Consider the following 24,881-nt stretch of genomic DNA (forward strand, 5'->3'; position numbering starts at 1 on the left):
AAAGAATTACTCTAAAATCAGTTTGTTACAGTCCATTCAAGTATATCTCTGTCAAACTATCATTGCTGAAGAGTACCACCTGCCTTTTGCCGGTCAGCCCGCAAACATTCGCTGCAGCGCGGCTGATGTGGGCCTTATGAGGCAGCCGCGTTGGAACACACGTGAATTTAATTTGGGCTTTGACTTTCCGCGGGTCAGAGTTCAGTCCGGGTCAAGACCTTCGTCTGCAGTTCATCCAGTTCCCCGAGTTCATGTTTGAATCATTATATTCACTTCTGTGTAGTTAACACTGCTTTATTTGCATGATACACTTTGTTATTCAGGTACCATAACAACTGTTTACAAATACAATTATTCTTATTGTATTGGTTGTAAGATGCGTTAGCACAATTTGTCCACCAGGTGCTGCTATTGCTATAATAATCCATTCAAATTAATATCGGGCGCGGGTCCCCAAAACGCTCGGGATGAATTTGAAGTTGTTTCTCCTGTAAAAACACATGGATCAACCAATCCTGTTGATGGTTGCTCTAGTCAACGGCTGTTTATTCTTATTGTGGGGATTTTGATATATGAACAGTATGACAAGCTCATTTAAATGAACAGCAGTCGTGTCCTCTTGAAACTCCCTATTTGACCGGAACATTATTACTAAGCAGTCACCTGGACAGTAATGTGTCTAATCCGCTGTAAAAATTATTCATATGCGGAACAGAATACAGTATAGAGAAAGATAATCGTCAATATCAGTGACTGTCGTGATTTAAAAAGTAAGCATTTAATGTATGTTAATTGCGAGATTCTTTTCCTTTAATTTAAGCGACACATGAATAACGACAGTGGGCTGTTGTGACGGCAACAGGAGACAAAAGCAAACAAGAGATCCCCGATCCAAGTACTTTTCTCAGCAGGTCCCAACATCCCCGGGCGAGACTGCGCACTCCTCTGACGCAACCACGTCGCTGTGCCTTAACGGACCGCAATGTCCCTGGTCCTGCCCAGGGAGGGACGAAGCAAAGTCTTTGAGTCACTTTCAGCCGGCTGTAATTTTGAAAGAGAGGACGCTGTCATAGCCGTCCTTCCCGTAAAATATTATGTGGACCCACTTCTGCTCGGAGTACTCTGACCGGGACGCGCCAGAAGTGGAGTAAGACGGAGCGGAGTGCGCCTGGCTGACGCGCCGCATGTTGCGCCAGCAAGTTGACTGAAATAACCAAAGTCGCCTCGACGGGGAAGTGGTCAGTTGCTGTCGGATTTAACGGAGGGTTGACCGGACTTTTCTTCCGGAAAAAATGAAATTCGCTGAGCATCTTTCGTCTCACATCACTCCAGAGTGGAGGAAACAGTATCTTCAGTATGAGGTGAAGTCAGATTTATGTGTTATTTACATTAAACGCCTCATGAATAAACGCGTGGGTGAAACTCGCCCAAATATATCATATTTGGATAAAAGTAGATGAGTCTTCATTAAATATGATGTCTTGTTGAAGTTTTTTCCTGTTATAATATGTTCAGCCCCTGAGAGCAATAAAGGACGGAAAACGATGTCCTTTTGTTTATGGAGAGGAAATTGACTGCGGGTGTTAAGAGCCATAGGGAGCATTCAGTGTTTATTACTGTTTGCTTTTCATCACCCTCAAAGAATAAAACGAACAGTTTGAACAATGCAACGTTTTTCACACTGGTATAATTTTTAAAAGCGTGTTCTTCATTTTAACAATTCATAATGTTAATATTTCAAAAGGTACTATAAATAATAAATGCCTTTAGCTTCCGTGTATGTTTTTCTATTTCTTTTGCTAAACAAGTGAAAATATTTACCTTTGATAATAAATATTAAAATTATTAAATTTATATTGGTATATATTTTTGCAGCAATCATCACAAGGGAAATCTTTTTTCTTTTAGTATTTTGACCATTTATTGAAAAAAGGATGTATAGATATTTTCTAGCATACTACCATCTAATTGTTAAAAAAATTGCACAATTAAGTAAACCACTGGTCAATGCATCAGCTTAAAAGTCTTCATCCAGTATACTATCCTGTTTAGTTTCTGATGTCTGGATTTGTGGACACCTTTGTGTGCACACATGGTCCTTGTTGGTTAGTGTACTATACTTGAGTACTGTATTTAATTTTCACTCCTCACATCTTTGGTTTGCATCCTCAACATTAAGAGCTTAAATGCAGACATGCAGTGACAGGATACACTGCACTCTTCCATTTAGCTCTATGAATTATAGACAAAGACCCTGTTCTCCTTAGCAATGTACATCCCAGAAGAAACAGAAGCTCACTCCAATGGCTTTGTTTTGATAACACGCTTTAAATATTGTTATTAAGTTGGTTAATACCACAGCAGACCTTTGAATTTGCCTAGCCTGTCATTATGGTGCAGTTAAACCATCGACAGGCATCATAATAGAAACTAAAAATGAAGTCAAAGTCATATGTAGTGGACACTCTGAAATAGATAGATTTGAAATATAGATATTTCAAATTGACTATTAAAACATATAAAAGGTTTATGTGGGGTTTTTGTATGTACCGAGCGACACTCAGTTTGCCCAGTGACAGATGCATGGCCATACCAGCCATTTTACACCTAGTCTTTTCCTCCACGCTAACTGACCTGAGATGGATGATGACAGATTTTCTCTGTGATCTACATTTAGTGTTATTATTCAGTTATATATACATAATTAGACATATATATATATGTATATATGTATATATATGTATATATATGCACGCACGTATGTATCTATTATATATATATTTATAAATAACATGCATACATATTTTATTTATGCATACATTATATATAATTAATGTATTACGTATATATATATAAGATAATAATTATTTTATTATTATTAATTTTATTATTATTTTGTCTATCTGTGGGGTTGCTGCTTCCCCCAGTTTTTGCTTGACCTCTGTAAATACCATTATCATTATCCTCGACTGAAGATTGAAAGATGGCTCATACCTGTAGTTAACAGACTTTATTCAAGGATTTGTATTATGTTATTCAAACAGAAAAGTTTACAAAGCCTTTGTATACCACTGTAGTACAGAAAACATCCCAGTCTCAGGCCTGTTATGCGGACAAATACCTCTGTGTGCTAGCAGGACAGCCACTGTATTGTAATACAGTTATCTGCTGATAAATGACATACTTGTACATGATGTCTAACAATAAATGTAACAAATGTTTAACCCAGTTTGTCCAGTTAAAACAAAAGTCTTTTTCACTGACTTTACCTGTGGCATATTCAGTATTCTAACTGCACACATTCATGGCTTTGTGTCCCAGTTAGATTAATTATGTCTATGCCCAGTTTTCACTCTCCTCCCTTTTTGTTAGAGTCTGCCATTATGTAGAGAACTGAACACTGTCCTCAGCCAGTTTCTATGCAAATGAGAGCAATGCTTCAAAGTGTTTCAGTGATATATCCTTTAAGTCCGAAAGCCACGTCATTCGAACATAGATGCATTGACAAGGCGATTGAGTGATGCAGTAATTAGGTGTGGGCTTTATCCTTTGGGATCGTTGTTATGAACCTATATGCTAAATGCCTGTTTGGTATGTAGGCTTGCATGTCAGGCTGACTCCACACCAACATTCTTCCACATAAAATGGCATATATGAAAGAAATGACCTTTTAATGTAATCGTTATGAAGAACTAAAATCAATAAAGGGTTATTCAAATGTTTGGATGGAAATTTATTTAACTGGTATCAGAAACTGTCCAAACTATCGATTGGTGCTGTATCTAAACACAAACATTTTAGAAAAAAAATTAATGTAAAGCAAACTTTGTGGTCTAAAAATATCTAAGATATGACTGAAATAATTATCTATGACAACTGTTGAATTAGATGTATAATTTAAGTATAATAAGTCTTTTTTAATGAGTAGAGATTGAGGTACATGACAGAGTGAGAGCTGCAGGAGTGTGTGGGCGAGAGAACAAGACCATATGTACAGGTACATTTACCTCTGCAGTCTGATTACTTGAATACGCTTAGCTGAGGTGAGGAGGAGGAGAGCATGTGGAGATTTGCATTTGTGATTCATACTAGAACATGATATTTTGATGAACAGGTGTCTGTGACATCAGTAGGTGATTGTCCATTCACAGGAGAAGCCTTGTTGTCCCAGACTAATCAGAGTGAAGGAGTTTAAATGCCTGAAGCAGCGCTGTGAGCTCTGTTTGTAGCAAACAATAGAAACTATACATGCATACAATACATATATACAACATAACATCAGCTCTGTGTTGTAGCAGACACTATACATGCATACAATACATACAGTATATACAACATAACATCAGCTGTGGGTTGTGTAATAATTTTATCAGCTCATCATGTTCAACAACATGATTTCAATGGATACAGCCTTGGAAATTGCTGAGAAGCTCCGTTTATATAACACCTCTCCCTCCCATCCTCACCTTGTTGTTCCTCCCCCACTGGGAGGACATCTGGTCCCAGACCAGCACTGCCTTCTGCACCGTACCTCCCCTCCCTGCATGCTTTCCTCCCATCATCTTTGCTCCTCTTTGTATCCACTCAGATATTGAACCGGTGATTCAAGTGGAGCACCATTGGCTATCTGTTTGAACAAGGCTTCTCCTCACATCAGTGATGCTTATTATGGGATCTTCTCAAGCATCTAAGATGAAGAATTTAACAGTGTAGCTCACAGATGTTTCAGTTAGTGTCCACTCAACACATCACAGCTACCAAACCATCTTCTGCATTGACAACATTCAGTTAAGTGGACAGAGATACAACCTCACCCAGGCAGTGATTTAGGTGCATCATAATCAATCATGTCAGACTTGGTTTAGTTTTTCAGGCCTGCAGGTCCATCACAGTTTGCCACCCTGCACCCTGTCCCACCTCTACTGCCACCATGGCAACGCCACACCTGTGATATTCATTGCAAAAACAAGGAAAATTCTAGATACACACTAAATGTTTACCTTTTACATTAGCTTGCCACTTTGGTGGCTCATGATGCTTGCAATTCATAGAAGAATTTAAGTAACGACAATCCTGCCTGCAACTATCATGATCTAACAGTTTATGATTAGTTTCCAACTTTTCACTCACAAGGGATTATTCAAACCACTGTCTGACTTACAAGTTCTGAAATCAGCAGTTTTGGGATGACCAAATGGACGAGACATACAAATGGTTAAGATTTTATTTACAGACAGAGTGAATTCAAGATGAACATGTTTGTCACAGTGTGCAAAATTACAGCCCTGTAAATGTAAGCATTGTTTTATTGGTTTTCTGCTTATAAAACAGAAACAGATGTGAGTTTCCCTCCATTTGCTGATTAACATTCATATTACTAGATTATATTTCAGTTGCTATTTTCACAAAGATTAATCTAGTGGAAAGAAACTTCTCTTTTTTTTCCACTCTCTCATCCCTCCTTTCAGCCTGCTCTTTTAATTACAGAAATGTACTCTTTGATGAATGAATGCCGTTTTCTATCATTAGTCATTTGAAAAATGTTGGACATGAACGATCGTCCTTCATTTGAGATCTTTATTATTTTAGAAGTCACTGGTATTTATTATCTCTTTCAGTTTGTTGTTCTTTTTTTGGTTGAAGGGAGCACTAAAACAGAGGGATCGAACAAGCCGGTTACAAGTAAACATATTTTGTTATGTTGGGCAATGACTGTCAGTGTTAGCAATTAAAAAGAAAGTGACCAGTGGGTCCATATAGTTTCACATTTCTGAGAAATCACAAAGGAATTCCTGTTAAACTTCTGTAGTTTGGAGGAAATGAGATAATTAAAATTCCAGAATTTGTGCGTTGTTCATTCTGTTAACGGCTGTGTGGCCCTTACTGTCATCCTGCCACAAGGGGACCGGAGTTTGGTTAGTTAATGGCCCTCAGTGGCTTTAGTTTAAATGTTGCTGTAAAAACAAATGCAACAATTGCATAATGATCGGTGGTCTACTGTAATATATTCTTAATTGCACTAATGTATTTACTGTAAATACACCAGCAACAGTATATCAGCATAGTTTTGATGCTGCTTAGGTCAGTGTCTGCAGACAATGACTGTTGTTTTTGTTTTCTTTCTTAACAGGCATTCAAGGATATGTTATATGCTGCCCAGGACCAAGCTCCCTCCATAGAAGGTAAGGAGACTCCCACACACACAGTGCAATTCTGTACCCGGTGCCGCCCCCCCCCCCACTCAGGTCCTGTTTAGGCATCCCAAGAATAACAGCCCTTCATCTGCTAAAAATAGGCAGAAATCATTGCTAACTTGCTGCCATTCACTCTGCATGAGTATGACTCCAGCAGACCATGGCCAATTACCTTATACCTTAATGGCTTAGCCTTTTAATGGGCATAAGGTAAAATGTGTCATGTTTGTTTAAGAGAAACAGTTTCTTATGTTATATAGTATTATAGTCGGGGTTGAAATCATTTTTTTGCAGTCTTGAAGAAGTAAAGTTGAGTTGGACTTCATTTGACAGCAGACTTGGTTGATTTATGCTCAACACAGCAAACATAAGGAAGGCCACTTTCTAAAATTAATCCTTGACATCAGACGGCAAGTCATGTATGATGAGGGGGAGAATGCAAATATCTATTTTTATTTTTAAAGACTTGTTTGTGGAGGTAAACAACTTTCTTTAGCTGCAAGCTTGAGATGTACAGTACTTTATGGTGCAGTGGCAGTCAGGTCTGTCTGTGGGATCCTGAAAATGTCTGTGACGGAGGTAGAAAAAAAATGCTGCACGTTTACATTTTATGTGCTAGTGCCTAAATGTGTGCATGTCTACCTGTGTGCTATAGTCTGCATACCCTTCAAAGACCTACAATGGTCCAGACTCCATGCGTGTGTGTGTCAGCTTCAGTCAGTCAGTTTGAGACACTTGTTGGTTTTATGTTGCACTACATTCAAATGGGGACCCTTATGATTTAATTTAATTTAAAATATTCTATGAATTGTGATTTGTTTGTGTGAGTAGTCATTGTCAGGGTGTTTGTGTTTCTATTGTTATAGCTTGTCCCATCTAAAATGACTGCAGAGAACATGTCTTGTTCATTGATAACCTGGGAGAAGTGTCACTAATCTAAACGCAGTCTACAGAGGCTGTTAGCCGTGCTAGGTGTGCATAACGTGGATGATAAATCGTTTCCTGTCTCAGGTGTGAGCTGCACTCATAGGTCACTGTTCTGCCTGTCAGCCTGTCAGGGTTACTAATCATGAGTAGACCAGATCAATCCATCAATACAACATCATATTATCATTATTCTAGTATTGCTGCAATATGTAGACATACACCACTCTCACAAATTGATGTGTGCTTTTTTATTCTGTGTTCAGAATGCAACCAAAACACTGGAATAGTCACAAGCAAGGCTTTAGTTTTGTACGACAGAAGAAAGCCTTGAATGTGTCCAACAATTGTCTGAACCTTTATATATTTATGATGAGAACGAAATGGAAGCAGACAAACAGCGTTATTGAGCCTTGTGCAGCACTGCCTCTCCTGTGGATGAGATTTTGTTGACTTTTCATAAAAGAAACTAGATTATCCTGTGCTGTAAAATCTAGGCTTAGTGCAGCACTTTCTGCTCATATCCACTACACCCAATCTTTCAAGTCTGATTGAATTTAAACTAGGCTGGAAAGGTAATGGGAAAATTAACTTTTCTGTATTAGTGGACAAAGCGCCTCACAGCTTGCCTCTTGTTCATCCACGTACACACTGGAACACCAGAACAGATGATGCTCCAGCACTCTGTTGGGGCATCAGGAGCAATATTGTGTTTACTGTCTTTATCAGACACTTGTCTCTTGAGTCAGCCTTGCTGTTGTTTCATGGTGTCAGTTTGGAAATCAAATAAATCCTTTTACGTTACTGTTTTTATTTATTTATTTAATTTTTTATTTCTTTTTAGTTTTGCAAATTTGCTTGTTCCGGAGAATTTGTTTGTGAAACTAGTAGAGCTGAAACCAACAGTTTTGTATTACTGGCTTAGACTTTCAAATATTTTTACAGCGGATGAAGCGGTTGGAAGATGAATGAATGAATGAATGATTGAATGAATGAATGAATGATTGAATGAATAAATAGAATGTGTAATGTGATTGAATTCCCTTTTCATAGATTGCTTCACATTGTTTTTCTGTCCATCTCACAGCCGAAAACTTCATTGTCACTAGAATGTATTAAATCTGTTAGAGTCACGGAAACTGGTCTAGTGGTCATGATGATCAACTGTCCTGGATTGTCACCTCATGCTTCTGGTCTTTTGTGGAATTACTTTTAGGATTCACATTTGTGTTATTTTTCCATACACATTTCAGGAAAATCTTAAAGATTTTCAATTCAAGTTACACAATCAACCGATGATGTTGACATTGTGACAATTAGAAATATTCCCAATTAATTTACTTGTTGCATTTTTCATTTAGTTTGTTGAAAACCAAACTCTAAAATGTGAAAAAATATTAATATACTATTTGCTGTATAAGGCATAAATTTCAAAGTGGAATCTTGCTGTCTTTCTCAGTCTTTCACTTTCTCTTGGCCTCATTCATTAAAAAGGAGCCTTTTTGGCATTCAGAGGATGTCTCCCTCGCCTGAGGCAGACGTTTAACTAGGATGTAACTACTCTCTCACCCACTTTCTCAGTGGGCCGCCTGGTGAGTGTGATAGAGCTGTGGAGGTCAGAGATGTGAAACACAAGACTGAAAAAAGCAGAACTTTGAAGCTTATGCCAGGACCTCCAAATATGTTCCCTTTTCAGACTGAAGCAACTACAAGTGGTCAACACCATCAAAAATAATAAGCATAATAAATGTGCATAATTGTTCTAACTACTGTGTCATGTCTTGAGGTGATAGTGTGGCGTTTGTTTAAGCAGACATCACCAATCAGCCCTGCCATCTCAGAGAGCTTCTGTGGGAACAAACCACAGGTGAATCCTTCCTTTAGCATCAATCTGTCTGATTAATAATTCAAATTCAGTAAAGTGAACTGAGTTTGCAACAAACACACATGAAGAAATATGTGCACATATTCACCAGCCATTAAGGTCATTTGTTCTCAAGCCCTCCATCGGTCCTCGTAATTAAAACACACCTGTTGCTTCTCTATGAAGCACCAATGAAAGATGGCAGAGATAACAACTGGCTGGATCGCTGGTCCCCCTGTTCCAGTCATTAGAATGAGTCATGTCATAATCTAACAGAGTTAGTCAGTTCATTAATACAAGGATGAGAGAACAATGGCCCTGACTAGAAATCACAGAGCTTTAACAGGAATCTCTGTGTCAGTATTCATGAGCGTGTTGTACTGGCTCTAATAATGGGGATGTGTATGGCATTTCTCTAATCCTGCATAAAGGGTTCACGCTGCAAGGCATTCATTCATTCATTCATTCATTCATTCATTCGTTCGTTCATTCATTCATTCATTCATTCATTCATTCATTCATTCATTCATTCATTCATTCATTCATTCATTCATTCATTCATTCATTCATTCCTGGCACGTTTTGCTGGCTGGTCTACTTCTGTGATGAGAAGGTGGCAGAGAAGGCATTGTTAGATTTACATTAAGAGCATGAATGGAGCTCCTGTGTATGTCCATGGACACACACACACACACACACACACACACACACACACACACACACACACACACACACACACACACACACACACACGCCTGCACACACACACACACACAAACGCACACGCACAAATACTGGCTGAGCAGGAGAATGGTCTGTATTGTCATGAGCTTTTACTGTAGGTCAGTAGGTCAGGTAAACAGAGCATGGATTTTCACAATCACAACGTCAAGATGTCAGAGATGAAAGAATCAGAAAGAAAAAAACAGCAACGAATGAATGATTTCCTTATTTTTTTAAACAATTTTAAGAGAGACACTTTATCACTGTGTGTTTAAGTATACACATACAATGGGACAGTGATGAACAATAGCATTAATTGTATTGAATGTATTGTTTCATCCAAAATTAATACATTTATAGTGTTCAGCTGGGAAATTTCCTGGTATTGAATGAAGTCATGTGAAAACTCAGCATTACGGTTACACTATTGTGTGGCTGATATTTTTTCCCAGCACTGACCAGTCTAGTGATGTTACATTACTGTTAAATATCACTTTACTCTTATGCAGTAAAGCTGCCTTTTAAATAGCTGCTACTGCCTTGTGGTTAGTAAGTCACTTCATGTTTTATCTACTCAAAGCAATTATTACTAATTAGTGAAGCAGTGGTGTAAAAAAGGATGCATTTCTTAGCGGGTAAGCTCTATCCCATTCTCATTTCAAAAAACTGTGGTTACCAAAATGCTTAAATAGTACTGCATTCTGTATCTTCATCTGATCTCATCTGTACTGTTTTTCTTACATTTATGACTCTAGCGATAGCAATTCTCTTATGAATGAATGAAAGTCTTTTTAGTTTGACAAAGCCACATCGTTATTGTCCTATTAAATACCTACACCACACAGCTGCCTGGTCTCCACCAATGCAATATTTTTTTGTCTGTACATCAGCCATTACACATAGTCTGATTGCTAAACATGACATGAGTCACATTCTAATATGAACCTCACCTACACCTTTTAACCAGCACTGAGTCTCCCATGTTTCTATTGTTATTCGTCCCCATTTGCTTGTCCACCATTTTGTGTGCTATTGTAGTTGAACATGATGAGACGGTAGTTGAAGGCTGCTAAGCGCTGATTATTATTCTGCAGGCATACTGTATGTGATGACTGCAGCTGTTATTACTTTTGTTTGTGTCCCTTGGAGTCTATCCTTTCCCCCCTGCATGGTATACTGTCAGAATTTCTCTGCTTTCCTTTTGTTGGCATGTTGTTAATTGAAGTTCCTTCATTCAGACATTTAGTGATTAACAATGGTGTTTACCGCAGCGTTGGTCTGAGCTACTCGAGCTATTGTGGATCCAGTATCCTTCATGAAAAATCCTCATTTTTGTTTTGTTTTATGGATTGTTTTTTTGCGTGTGTGTTAGTGGTGCTCATTCAGGATACAAAAGATAAATTTCAGAGTATAGTATTAATTATGAGTGGAGTATGCCTCTGCAGTAGATAGATAAATGAATACATATATGTATGTATTCGGTCTCTCTAGTCACAGCGGAGACCCAGGCACCCTGCTGAGAAACATGAAGCGTGCTGCGTGTGGTCACAAAGACTCACAGATGCTGCTACAATGTTTGGAGATCATGCAGCCAGTCAAGGTGAGAGAGGCGATGCATTGGGGGAGAGACAGATGGACGGACTGACAGACAGGTAGAGGGTTCAGTAGGGCAGTTGTCTGGCAGCCGGGGTCTCCCACCAGCCTGAATTATTGATGGACTCTTTGAGAAGCAGCTCCTCTTCCTCACTTCAAAGAGCTAATTGTTGATGATTTTGCGCAAGATGTTTTTCTTTTTTCTTCATTTGCAGCGTTAGCGGTACCACTAATCATGTAAATTTTTATTTCTCTTAGGCGCATTAGAGGATGTTTTCACTTTATATTTCTCTTTTCCATGTCATCAATATTACTGGGAGAAGTGGTGATGCCTGAGGCTGTTTGTCCAGTGGAGATGAGGCCACACCGTCAAGAGCTTTTCAAAATGATTCAGCTGCCTTTTAAACATTTCTTGATCTTGAACCGTTTTATTGATAATCAAGTTCACAGAATGGGTTTTCCTAGAGTCAAACAGGTTTATCTTCTTTACTGCATGTAAAACTTCATTCATCTTAGACAGTTTAGGGAGGGGGTAGTGGATTGAGAGATTGGTCTTTTGATGAGGCTTCTGATGGGGGTGGAACGGGGAAAGGGGTTGGGGGGATCGGGGTCAATATGAATGAGGGATCATTATACCAAGGTCACTGACTAATCGAAATGAAGAAAAGACCAATCAAATAGGTGGCCAGTAATTAAATAAGAGTGGGGGTGAAGAAATAAAGCAAAGGGTTAAAGCTTTATGCGATTATGAAGGAATCAGGGAAAGAATCGAGGCAATAAATGATGGTAAAAGGTCTGAATAGGATTGTCAATGACCACTGTAACAGAAAGACAGAAACAGAGAAGGAGATCCTCCAGGCAGCAGACAGACAAACAGACTGAGTGGGAGGTCCCTGGGCTCATCTCCAATGCATGCTGCTGTGCATTAGCACTACAGCCACACTGCAAGAGAACGACTGTGAAAGAGAACCTTGATAGATGAAAGTCTTCTATCCATCCATCCATCCATTATTCATCTGTGAATTAGATCTCGCCTGAATGAAATAGAGGAAAGAAGGAGGGAGGATGACTGGAGGAGGGGTCTGGATAGGAATTGTTACAGGTTTTTGGAAAAGGTTGAGGAGTTCAGATGAGGATGTGTCTCCAGTAGGAATGTTATTTTTAGCTTCTGGGTTTTTTGGGCTGATTTACAGGCGCCTGTGAGGATAGGATTTCTACTGGGGTACATGGAGTTTTGGCAAAAGACATTAAAGAAATTTGAGGTGAAAGAAAGGGGAAAAGGTTGTAAGGCGAGAGTGCAAGTATGGCAGGATCGATGATGATGATGATGATGATGATGATAATGATGATGTGTGCAGTTACAGGAGGAGATGAAAGAGGAGAGGATTGAAGAAGAGGTTAGTGTTGCTGACGTGATCCTGGAGTTGTCTCAACTCAGTCGCTTTACATTTCAATGCATCACTACCGTTTTACATGGAATTATTTCCGTATATATGTACACATATTTTATAACCATTAAAAATATCCCTTAATCACCAGTCCCTATGAATTCACTGTCAGTTGATTATGGATAGCAGGATGACATTACTAATAGACGAAAACCTAATGCCGACATTTAGGTAAAGAGAAAGCAGTTTTTTGAGACACGATTAATTTACTCCAATAATAATAAAGCCTTAGCGGAGAACAAAAACAGAACGTAAATCATATCCTGTGGCTATTTGCACCAGCACTCTTCTCTGTTACCTACAGCATGGGAGGCATGTGGATCTAATATTTCTGGTCCTGCTGACTAGAGACCGGTACCTCAGGAATTTGGTATATTTGTTTATGAAGACTTCCATGGGATTAATATAACCTCTAATCTGAGGCATTATGTTTTTGATTGGTGATTATAAGCCTGATCAACAACTTTGACTGTCTGCCAGGCTTTGCTTAGAGTCAGTCACAGCCGACTGCATTCATCCAGCAAGAATTTACACAAGGCTATTATGATGAGTTCATTTCAGTAGTTCTCAGTACAGCTGCATTGATTGTCAGAAACTGTTTGAATAGATTTCTGATCAGCAGAGTTGTAGATCATGGCAGCGTTAAGCAGGGAGGACATGATGAATGTATAATGATGTGTCCTGTGAGTATCTGGATGTTGTTATCTTCTTAGCTGACTGCAGACACACACACACACACACACACACACACACACACACACACACACACACACACACACACACACACACACACACACACACACACACACTCATTTTCCCACTCAGTCCACTGGGACGCTGACTTTGTTTGTGTTTATTGTCTGTGTAATATAATCTGAGTCATGCTTTTACATTTCAGTACACAGACAATTTGTACAGGAAGTGTTGACGTGTAGATTGAGACATATGTGAACAAATTAATCTTTTAATGTTACTTAGGAGAATAAAGTTTGAGTTCAGTAATCACCTCTCTATCAAACAGACAAATGAATTAAGACAATGGCTGTTTTTATATTGTTCCCCATCAGTGACATATTGATTAATTGTTAGAAGGACAGAATCAGAGCTTTCCCAACAGCAGTATAGAGACACATCCTACATGCGGTGAGTATTTCTTTCAGTTCAGGTAGTTGAGTGAGCTGAGGGCCATCTGAGAGGTTATTCAGCCTCTTGAATCTACACCATACCCACACATTGGCCCTTCACTTAGGCTGTTGGCCATGATAAAAGCTTCCCGTTGAACAGCTTCTGTACCTCAGTTACAATTGGCCAAGGTGGGAGTTGATGCTTGTCATTGGTTGATGGTGGTTAGATACAAGCTGCAAGCTGCTGTACGGTTGCCTGGATACAGTCATCCCTCACTGTGTTAGTGGCCTTGGCAAAGTGACAGACAGCATAAGTGCTCTGTATAGGAATGTGTTGACTCTGCTAAAGCTCTTCATCTCTCTGTCTAATGGATGTGTATGTTTCTCCGAACCGCTTAATGTCTACTCTTCTAATTTTTGTATTTTCTTTGTGTTGACCCATTAGCATAAAGAAAATCTACACTGCTAAGCAGTAAATGTACAAGTAAAAGAACAAGCTTTTGGGGTTCTGGTGATATTAGTTCAAATACAAATGTCTCTTGTGTCTTGTTGCCTTGATACTTGTAGAGCCTAAAGCTGTTGGTTTGACAGCCTCTGTCAGGACAGAACATCTTGTCATAATGTCATTACATTTAGATATGAATGTTCATTATCCTCAAAGGAATTGAGTATTTGAATTTTTTTTACCTTTTAACCTTCATTTCTATAACACCAGCAGGTCACAGTTTCCACCTAATGGACCTTCGTCAATAAATGTCATGTATAATATTAATATCTTAAAATTGCTGTCACCATTCATGTGTCCCTGAGGACCGTTTGGATCCAGTTTGGATCCAATTTGCACACTGTACAGTGTGTACACAAAACTTGAGTCCTCAGATAGGAGCACTGGAAAACATAAAGCTGCTGTGGTTTTGAGGTGTCAAGAGTAACTGTGCTTCTTTAACCTGTTTGTTCCATGATTGCACGGCCTCACCTGCCGTCATGAAAAAAAAAAAGAAAAAATGGAAGAAATAAATTAAATGGTTATATTTATCCAGTGATGTGTATTATAAAGTTATTTTCCATTTAAAGTCACCAGTTTTAGTTTATTTTTACTCATAATTGCCGAATTTTCACATTTACCGCTGAAGTGAGGTACAGATTTCTCCTGCCTCATGGTAGGGGGCGCTGGTGATCCCAGGGACTCGGCTGAGGATTCTTCTTCCTTCGCCACAGAAGAAGTGACAGCGAACTGCAGTTTATAGTCAGCGCGTCAAGTACAGCCATTCAGTTGTTTTCCGCTCCCTTTGCCTTACTATAAAAATGGAGGATTACATATCTCAACGCAAAATTTTTTCAATACTTTTGTACAGAAGAAGCGACACATGGACTTCATTTATAAGTGAACATAACATATAAACAAAGATGTAGGTAACAACATAATGGATTTTTTTTAAAATCAAATGTGCTTATTTGTGTGTTACAGTTTGTATGTGTAAAAAATTCTGCTCTGAGACTTTAAACATAACCCACTCACTGTTGATAATTAAACAGTGGATAAGCTAAACTGTAGGTTCATGTGTTTATAAATGTAATTATGATGAGATCAGTGCCTCACCAGCCAGGAACCTCACCGCACGTCACTGGATTACACGTTTCTGAAAATCAGTAACATACTCCACGCTATATGTCCTGCTTGGGTCCTTCATGTCACAAGAACAAAACTAGGCTCAAGTGATTCTGTTCCCCTTCTTTGATGCCATGGTAACTGTGATGAACAGGTTTCACTTCTTTGCTTTGTGTCCAGAAAGAAGCAGAGATTGGTTTAGGGTTAGAATCACAAAGCAAAGCAGAGTTTGAAACATAGTTTTACTCCCAGTGGATGTATGACTTCAAATTTACAACCAAGCATCTTGGCAAAGGCTTTTTAGGAAACAAATCTAACTCTGAAAACCATGCTGAAAGATTTTAAGAAACATGGTAAACAAAATAACATTGCATCCACTTGTTCTGGCCCCCATATCAAAAAGGGTCAAGTTTTAGAATAAATTTTTGAGGTGTTTTTAAACATTCATGGAGACACTGCTAGGAAATTTAAAATTTTTATATCAAATGTAGAGGGTATCATCCAAATGTGTTCTAATAAATAAATAGTTTGTTTTAGGACTGTAACAAGTAAAGCAATTTCACATCACGTCAACTTTAGACTCTTAGCTGGCTGCAATGAACGTTAGCAATAGAGTATTTTATTCCTGCCAAAGAAGATGTCACCAAGTACTGGCAGACAGGGTTCTATGTTATTTTTGCAATGATAAGTTTATCAAAAACATACAGTAGGAATTTTGTTTTGAAATATGCACTAGTTCAGTTCATTTCTTTTCAGTGAGTGGTTGCAACTGGTCTGTCTCTACAAACATATTCTGTGTGTGTGTGTGTGTGTGTGTGTGTGTGTGTGTGTGTGTGTGTGTGTGTGTGTGTGTGTGTGTGTGTGTGTGTGTGTGTATACATACATACTGTACATACACATACTGTATACACACACACTCACACACACATCTATGTAAACACACAGATACTGTGATTGGGACACAGAAGGTGAACACAGAAAATTCCAGCGACAGCTGAGGGACACTATATGTGTGGACGCTCTGCATTCCTCACATTATATTTAGAATGTTGCTGGAATCCATTGTAGTTGATTATGATCTGTTAAATTATACATTTTAAAGTAATTACTATTTGTTTTCATAAACATCTTTACATATTTGCTATGCTGAATTGAGGTACTATGAAAACTCTGTCTGGATACATTACAATAATGAAACCAGACAAGCGCTCCAGAACCCCTGTGACTCATCACATAATAAGCATTTTCTGAAAATGAATGAAAGAATGACTTTCAGTAAAATCTTCATTGACAGAGCTCAGGTTGCCTTCATGAGAATGACACTGTTTCCTGGTTACGTTAAAAATAAAAGCTTTTGAGATGAGCAGTGCAGATATTTAAGTCATTACACATGTGGTTCATTCTTGTAAAAACCTGAAGAAATTTACAGTAATCTTCCAACAATAGACACTGCCTATGCTGTGGAACAATAAGCAGTTATCTGCTCAGCTGAGCTGAATACTAATAGGGTGATTATGAGGTCTAATTATCGGATCTTGTATGTCAAAAAGAAACCATGCAGTTTGCCCCAAGGATAAATGCAAAACAGAGACAAAGTGTTGTTTCTGCTGAAATGCAGAAAAGAGGACACTTCTTTTTAATGACAGCCATGAAGTCAAAGGAAATACCATCAGTCATAAATGGCCAGTTAAAATTCAGTCTAAACACAATAATACTGTGTGAGTCGGCCCTGGAGTTACTGTTTATATTTAATGTGTGTCAAGTTACATGAGTCACATGATTGTAGGGATATTTATATGATGATATTGTTCATTTCAGAGTTCATTCATTAACTGTTCATCATGATTGAAGCGAATGTTTTGTCCAAAAAACACACTGAAACATGACAGAAGTCAGAATTGAAAATGAAACTTCTGTTAAGAAAATCACATCACTGACCAATTATTAAATAGTTGTCAATTCTCAGTCTCTGGGTCTCGTGCTACTTTAATCATATTAAGCCAGTGAGACAGTTTATGAAGACATCTGAGCCTCAGGATGGTGGTTTGCTGTATTTCCAATATCACACACTGTTAATAATTCAGCATTTAATATAAAAACAGATGGACTGTCTGGAAGGGAACAATAGCAGTAAATTATTAATGTCTCTCTCTTTGTTTCTCAGATTAGAAGAAAGTGACATGGTGTGAATAAAAACAGAAATTTATCTGGGCCAGTATAGCAACCCTTGACCCAAAATGTAAAAACTTATATTTTAAGTTCTTATTGCTGCCTTCCTAGTGAATATGTTAAAATACCCATTGAATTTAAACTTATTTAATAACAAAATAAAAGTGTTTCACCCAGGATTTCATTCCTTTTCTGTCGCAAATTCTTTTCTTTCTTTTTTTATTTTTTTTTTATTTTTTTATTTATGATTATAATAGAAGTGTTTGGAAAAAATTGATTCCTTTTGCTTTCACATCCTTTTCTTTCACTCTCTATTAATTACTACCTCTCCTTTTTGTCATGCTTCCTTTCAACCCGCCTGTCATTCTCATTCCTGTCTTTGCCTTCCCTCTGGTTTGTCCTTCTCAGAAAGAATCTCTCAATTTTCCCAGAGGTGGGATGGTCAGCCCGCCTCCACACACACACACACACACACACACACACACACACACACACACACACACACACACACACACACACACACACACACACACACACACGATGGTGCAGGGCTCAATTTAAAGTGAAAGAGAAAGGCTTCCTTTAAATCAATGCTGATGTGGATCCCGCTGCAGCTCTGAGGCCTGCGATTGTGTTAGCGATCAGCTGGGAATCTATACAATAATATAGAGATGAGGAGACAGCCTGATATCAGCTTCAGATTGATCTGACTAATACATTTTTCACCCCATGGTTTGTACACAGTACAGTAAACTAGCTCAGTGAAGGACACTGTGTCTTCTTCAGTGTCTGCCACCATGCGTCATTGGAGAATCGAAAATTCCATGCAGACATAGAGACATAACAGCTTTCCATTCCTAGCTCAGACAATTATTTCAGATAAAAAAATTAAAATCTTAAATTTCCTTTTGTATATCTTTTCGAGCTTTTGTGGGATTTATCCTTTAGGTTTAATCACAAACCTCAGAGTAGAGGAGTGTGGACACTGTGTGATGCCTTTATTGGTTTTACTCTAATTGCAGGAACAAAAAAGAGAGAAATAAGTCACCATATGGCTTTGCTGTCATCACCTATAGCGAATAATCACACCCACTCCCCGGGTTGCCATGCAGCTCCTTATGGCTCTGTGTGTTTCACTTTATGAGGCTTGCGTGTGTGTGTGTGTGTGTGTGTGTGTGTGTGTGTGTGTGTGTGTGTGTGTGTGTGTGTGTGTGTGTGTGTGTGTGTGTGTGTGTGTGTGTGAAGGTTTTTTTTAGGGTAATTCCAGGGACACATTTCAGACTTGAGAACAGTTAATCAGAGCTGGTGGAATAATTAGGGACAAACGCTTCGTTCCCACCGGAGAAGAGCTGATTTTGTGTTGGTGGAGGTTAGACTGAAGTAAGTCAAATAAATGAACCGTGATTTTTCACGGCTGTGAATTTGTGTTCATCAGTATCCACCTGCCACCAAAGGCATCTCAGCGAGGAATGGAGTGTGTTGCATATGTGGTGTTTGTGTAATGGTTTGTATGGCAACAATTATCTCTCATCTTGATGCTGCTCTCCCACACACAAACACACACACACACACACACACACACACACACACACACACACACACACACACACACACACACACACACACACACACACACACACACACACACACATTTTCCACTCATTTCTGGCATGGCAATCTGTTAACCTAACTGTGGTTGACAGTTCCTATGATGTTTCTTTCGTTGTTCATTATTGATCCTCAGGTACAGAGAAAGCCGAGCCTAAAGAGGCTTCTCCTCCATCCATCCTCATTTTCTGTCCCTCTGATCAGCTTCAAAGCTGCACATTTATTAACAAAGATCAAGCTTGTGTTTTGTTACAGCAGCTGTTTGTTTCGACTCCTGATCCGGTTTTTAGCTCTGTCGGGACTGTATTGGGTCATAAAGTAACCTGTATTGATTAGACTTTTGACATTTTGATGGGTGACAGATGAGAAGGGATCTCAACATTTTTCTGTGGATTTGCTTCAACTCCCGGTGTAGAGATTGCAGTCCAGAACTTTGATAGTTTCCAATCAAAATTAAAGTGAAAAATGCATATTGGACTTTATTTAATTTTCTTTGATTATTTTTCAGCAATTTCCTCAACATCTTCCACCAGGCACAGTAACTCTCACAATTTCTCACAATATTCTCTTTTTAAATCTCTGGTACTGAAGAAATATACTTTAAAAACCACTAATTCATTCCCTTTTTGCTTGTTATTTCCCACACTGATCATGTCATTTCAGATCTTTTATCAGGTTACTCTCTACTCTTGCTGTCTCTTCAGACGGTAGTAAATAGAGCATGATTTCAAGATTGTTTCTTTCCTTGGTGTGACATAAAAGACGGCTCCACACAGACACTTTGCGGAGCTGAAGACTCAGATCCAAAGAGAGGAGAAACCCAGTTTCATTCAGGATCACAGAAATGATCAAACAACTCTCCTGAAGCCTGAACTTGCAGGTAAAATGAAAATGAATCTCTCTGAATTCAGGTGCAATGTTAAACCATTAAAGTCCACAGACCATCAGAGGAACCTGCTGGTCAAAGAGCGAGTCAAGTATTATGAAGAGCAAAAACCAAAATCTAGCTTGTGAAAAGGAACAAGAAAACAGTTAAAGACCTCAAGGACAAGGTATCCACACAAGAGAAGAAATTCTTTCCTGCATTACAGGCACCTGAACTCTTGGACGAGACCCAGGTTTATTTGGAGAAGTCTGTCTGGAAAGAAGCTGACACTTCTCTGGACTGACAAAGAAAAAGGAGAAGCAGGTGAAGGAATTCGGATCCAAAAGGTTAAACAAGAAGAAAAGTTTAACGATGCCACACTGGCTGCTATGAATAAGACACCTCATGAGCATCAGACGTTGTGTACGTCTCTGGAGTCTGTGTGTACTATGTGAAGGAACAGCACATCTCTTCATATTATCTGGAGTTCCTGGGCATTTGGACTGAGCTGGAAACATCAATTTCAGAGACAGTAAACAGTTCATATAACTAGGACTGAAACCGTTAGTGTAGGAGCTTGAATTCATGCTCATGTGTGTGTGTCTACATGTGGGCCTCTAAGGTTTATATGAAAGCCGCTCCAGTCATAAAAATAAGATAAGTGTTGTGCCAATAGTCCAAGCTGGGGCCATAAATCTAAGCGGAATAAGAGCCTAGACTCTGCAACTATAACCATGGCAGACACAACGAAGCCACAGTAGAAAGGTGGAAAAAATTCAGAATCCATTAACCTCAAATGTGGCCATGCCATTAACAAACGGGTTTAGAGAGGGAGCATTACAGCAACACACCAACAGCACGGATATCACTATAGCTTGAAATACTTAACCCACGAGATTCAGCTTGTCGCCTGAGAAACATCATCATCATGTACCGTGGACAGATGTGGAGTCTAGCCAACATTCTCTACACTACAGCTGATCCTCTGAAATTAAGAGTAAATTTAGCCATAATTTATTATTGATGAAGGGTATAAAAGCCTTAGTCAGCGTGGTGTGGATAAACCAAGGTGTGTGTGTGCGTGTGTGTGTGTGCAGACTTGTGTGGAGGTGTCCCCTCTGGCTGCCTTGGTATTCTCACAACAGCAGCTGCAGCCTCTCGATAAGACTTCAACTCAATGGGTTCAATTTTGAAGACAAAATGAACCAAAATCCAAGAAAGTAACATGGAAAAACACAGTGACTCAGACACACAAGCATTCTCACACACACTTCTGGAAAATGGCAAATAATTCAGAAATTGATGGATCAGTAAACACGAAAGGACAGAGAGGGAAAAAAACTTTTGAAGTGTCTTTTAACAGCAGTCAAAGCTGACATTTGTTAAGAATCTCTTGAATAAACTCTATAAATAACACAACCTAATATGTCAAAAAGCGATGTCAGTGATATTCCACATTGACTCAGTGAATCTTTCCAAATTTAATAACTTTCTATTTAATATGTACATTCTAGGTGTGAGAAGAGCTGTAGAAGAAGGATAAAATAAGAATGAAAAATGAAGAAAAGGAGAAAAGAAAGGCAGAGCAGATTAACTTGATGACAGAGAATGTAGCTTGAGATACAAAAAATATTGAATACTGAGTAAAGGAAGGAGAAAAGTGAAGTTACTGACATCAGTGAGAATACGGTACTGTTAATGCAGGTTGAATTTTAATCAATTATTACTTTGCAGTTTTTCCCAGTAAGCAGTCGTACTAGATGCCTCAAACTGGAGCATTCAAAAATAATTTTCAAAATATTTTCAGTGATCATTTCCAACAGAACGCCTCGAAAAAGGAGTTTAATCAAAAGTAGTGAAAAGATCGATGAATTTGACATGTTTATGTTAAATTAACTAAAATGGAGCATGTAAGTGTCGCCGCGACTCATTTACCAAGCACAGAATGAACGGGTCTCTGGGCCTGCCTTCCTCACTGCCTCCCTCCCTCTGAATTGGAGCTCACGCTTCAGTTCTTAATGGCACGACTGTAACTAACATTTGAATAAGCCATCACACTAAACATTGTACCTTTGCAATCCAGGCAAGGAAGAAGGAATTCAATACTTTATATTATTAAATTAGAAGCAATTTCCTGACCCAATCAGATTAGGAGGATATTGACCTTGTAGGGCTTGAAAGTCACATCATTAACGTGATTTACACGAGGAGGAAGTACCCAGCTGATTGACTTTGTAAATAAGTCAGTGGAAATAGTACACTGTTCAGTACAGTACACTACACAGTACTGCATACAGTGCAGTAGCACCAAGGGTCTGTAGTTCGGTGGCTCTAATATAAATCTAAATTGTTGTCAATGGAGGTTGCAATATTTCAAATGATTGAGTATGTCTTTGTTTGTGTGTGTGTGTGTGGGGGGGGTGTCAGGTCTTTGCCACAATTGTCTATGAAAACACACACCAAAGCACGATAGCCTTATAGCCTTTGTGTTTGTCTAGAAGGGAAAACTGTGGAGGCAGCCAGGCAATGTGTACGTGAGATAAGACATGAAAGAAGCTTTTCAGATCAGAAAACAGCCAGAGAGAGAGAGAGAGAGAGAGAGAGAGAGAGAGAGAGAGAGAGAGAGAGAGAGAGATTGTGCTGGAGTGCTGCTGTCATTTATCTGTGGACACCCAAACTAGATTAACTCATTAAACGTAATGTGCTCAGTGGTCAGTTGAGTGGCCAGTGGAGCTTCTGCAGATCTACAGATGGTTCTCCACAACTGGATTGTAGTTAAATGGAGCCATTACGATGTCCCTTAAGCTGCTTTATCACCTGCTGTGAGTTGGTACGTCTGCAGTCCACAGCAGCTGAGGCACTGAGGAGGATCTGCTTCCATTCATCTGTATTCACTTCATCCACCCGCGATGCTGCGTCCTCTTTAAGGTGCATGACTGAACGACTTACCGTCAGCTCCCACTGTTAACTTCACCTCGACAACCTCGGCCCCTCCCTCTATGATTATTTCTCAAGGCCAGTGACACGCTCCCGTTGAACCCTTGCCACAGTTGCCTTGACAACTGTTCTCTCACTGGGTGGGGTGCCTCTCACTTTTTCTCAGTGATGGTACGATAAGTGCTACAATTATGTAAATTCTGTCCAACCAAATTGTGTCTGCAGATTAAACCTAGCTCGCTGAAAAGCTTTTGGGTCGAAGCTTTCAGCGCCGAACATCTATCAACTCTTCGTTGTTCTATTACTGCACGTTTCTGATTCTATTCTTTGTTCGTCATTCATCTCTATTATATATGTGAGTTTTATATATAGGCGTTAAATGGTGGGCAATCAATTTACTTAGAATATGGACAGATCTACCTGATCATCAAAGGGATTCATGGAAATGGAGACTTTATCTACGTCCAGATCTCTTCTGTCTTTATTCACTCATGAACTTCTTCTATAGATACTCAGCAGAGCTCTATAATGAGATTTAGAATACAGATTAATGATTCAAATGCTTTGGTTTAATCATTTTCTGTCATCACTGATAAATGTAAACTCATACTTATTATCTGTAAAATGTAACAGCGCTTTGTGGGATTTTTGCTGTTCTATTGCAAAGATTTGGCGTAGGTGAGCTGGAATAAGATGACGACTGCACTGCGTAAATAACAGACAAACATTTATAGCGCTAAAGATTCCAAATGAATTGATGTCATTATGATACTCACATACGAAGAAATCGGCAAGCAAGTTACATTTGTGTGATTAACAGATCTATCTTAAGGAGGCGTGACTTTTCAACAAGACGATTTGAAGTTATTTAGCTTTAAAATTGTTGTTTAACCCTTGTGAGAATGTCTCTAATTTATCCAATCTTGTGTTTTATTCTCAGTTGCTCTCTGCTTTTCACCTCATGTATGTACAACCATTGATCCTGATACTGGTGCTTCCCTTATTGCTGTCTGCACACAGGCGCGTTCACCTTTTAAAACAACTCTTCATCTCAAATTCAACAACAGCCTTGCCTGTAAGACACAGACTCTGGGCTGTCACAGTCACCGCCCGACTGGCTGTTACGATGGACATCAGTTGTATAGCAGTTCAGATTTGGCTCGAGCTCTCCTGATGTTGCGAGGCTCAAGGTGTCAATGCGGATTCTCTGACCTTGTGACTTTCACAATCAAAAAATGTGTGCACTATTTATCTTAACATACAGTAAGCATTTAAACTGAATGGTAAAATGTCCTGTAGGACTGATATCAATAAAGTCATCGAATCCATTCTGCAGGAGGAGCTTCTGCATGTACTTGCGTATGGTTTACTCCAGAAACAAATGTCTCAGTGTTGATGAAAAGGAGCTGGTACACCACACATGACTGTTGATATGGGAGTGTTGCTCCGCTGAAGACCACAAAGCCACTGCCACCTGAGGAGCTTTGCTACTTGAGCAGTGATGTTCTTAATGAGAGCAAATACATTTATGTAGAGGATATTTCTTTCTTTACACTCAACTGTTTCCGCTTTGGTAAACTGGTCTCAACATTGTTTTTGTGCATGTTTGTATTTTGAATGTTAGGTTGAGAAAATGTTTTCAACATACGTATTCAGTTCTACTCAAAAATGCTCATGGAGTGTTTTATCATTGAGTCTTACTCCTGAGATAAATTATCACTATTATTCATTATTATGCAGGACTAAACCCACAATTATTATGTTAGCTTACAGTTCTGCCTGTGGATAAAGGATGCAGGAGAGTGTTTGCTGGGCCATGTGTG

General features: G+C 39.0%; 1 protein-coding gene across 1 annotated transcript in view; it reads left to right on the forward strand.

Moving 5' to 3' along the window:
* Positions 1-992: 992 nt before the first annotated feature.
* xpr1a (xenotropic and polytropic retrovirus receptor 1a) overlaps positions 993-24,881 on the forward strand; it is a 56,885-nt gene continuing 32,996 nt past the window's right edge. Inside the window, exons 1-2 of the mRNA XM_068319040.1 lie at positions 993-1,361; positions 6,131-6,182. Of these exons, the coding sequence (XP_068175141.1) occupies positions 1,293-1,361; positions 6,131-6,182 (121 nt within the window). The 5' untranslated portion in view covers positions 993-1,292. The remainder of the gene's footprint in view (positions 1,362-6,130; positions 6,183-24,881) is intronic.

This window comes from Antennarius striatus, chromosome 7 (genome assembly GCF_040054535.1).
Source record: "Antennarius striatus isolate MH-2024 chromosome 7, ASM4005453v1, whole genome shotgun sequence".
NCBI classification, from domain to species: domain Eukaryota; kingdom Metazoa; phylum Chordata; class Actinopteri; order Lophiiformes; family Antennariidae; genus Antennarius; species Antennarius striatus.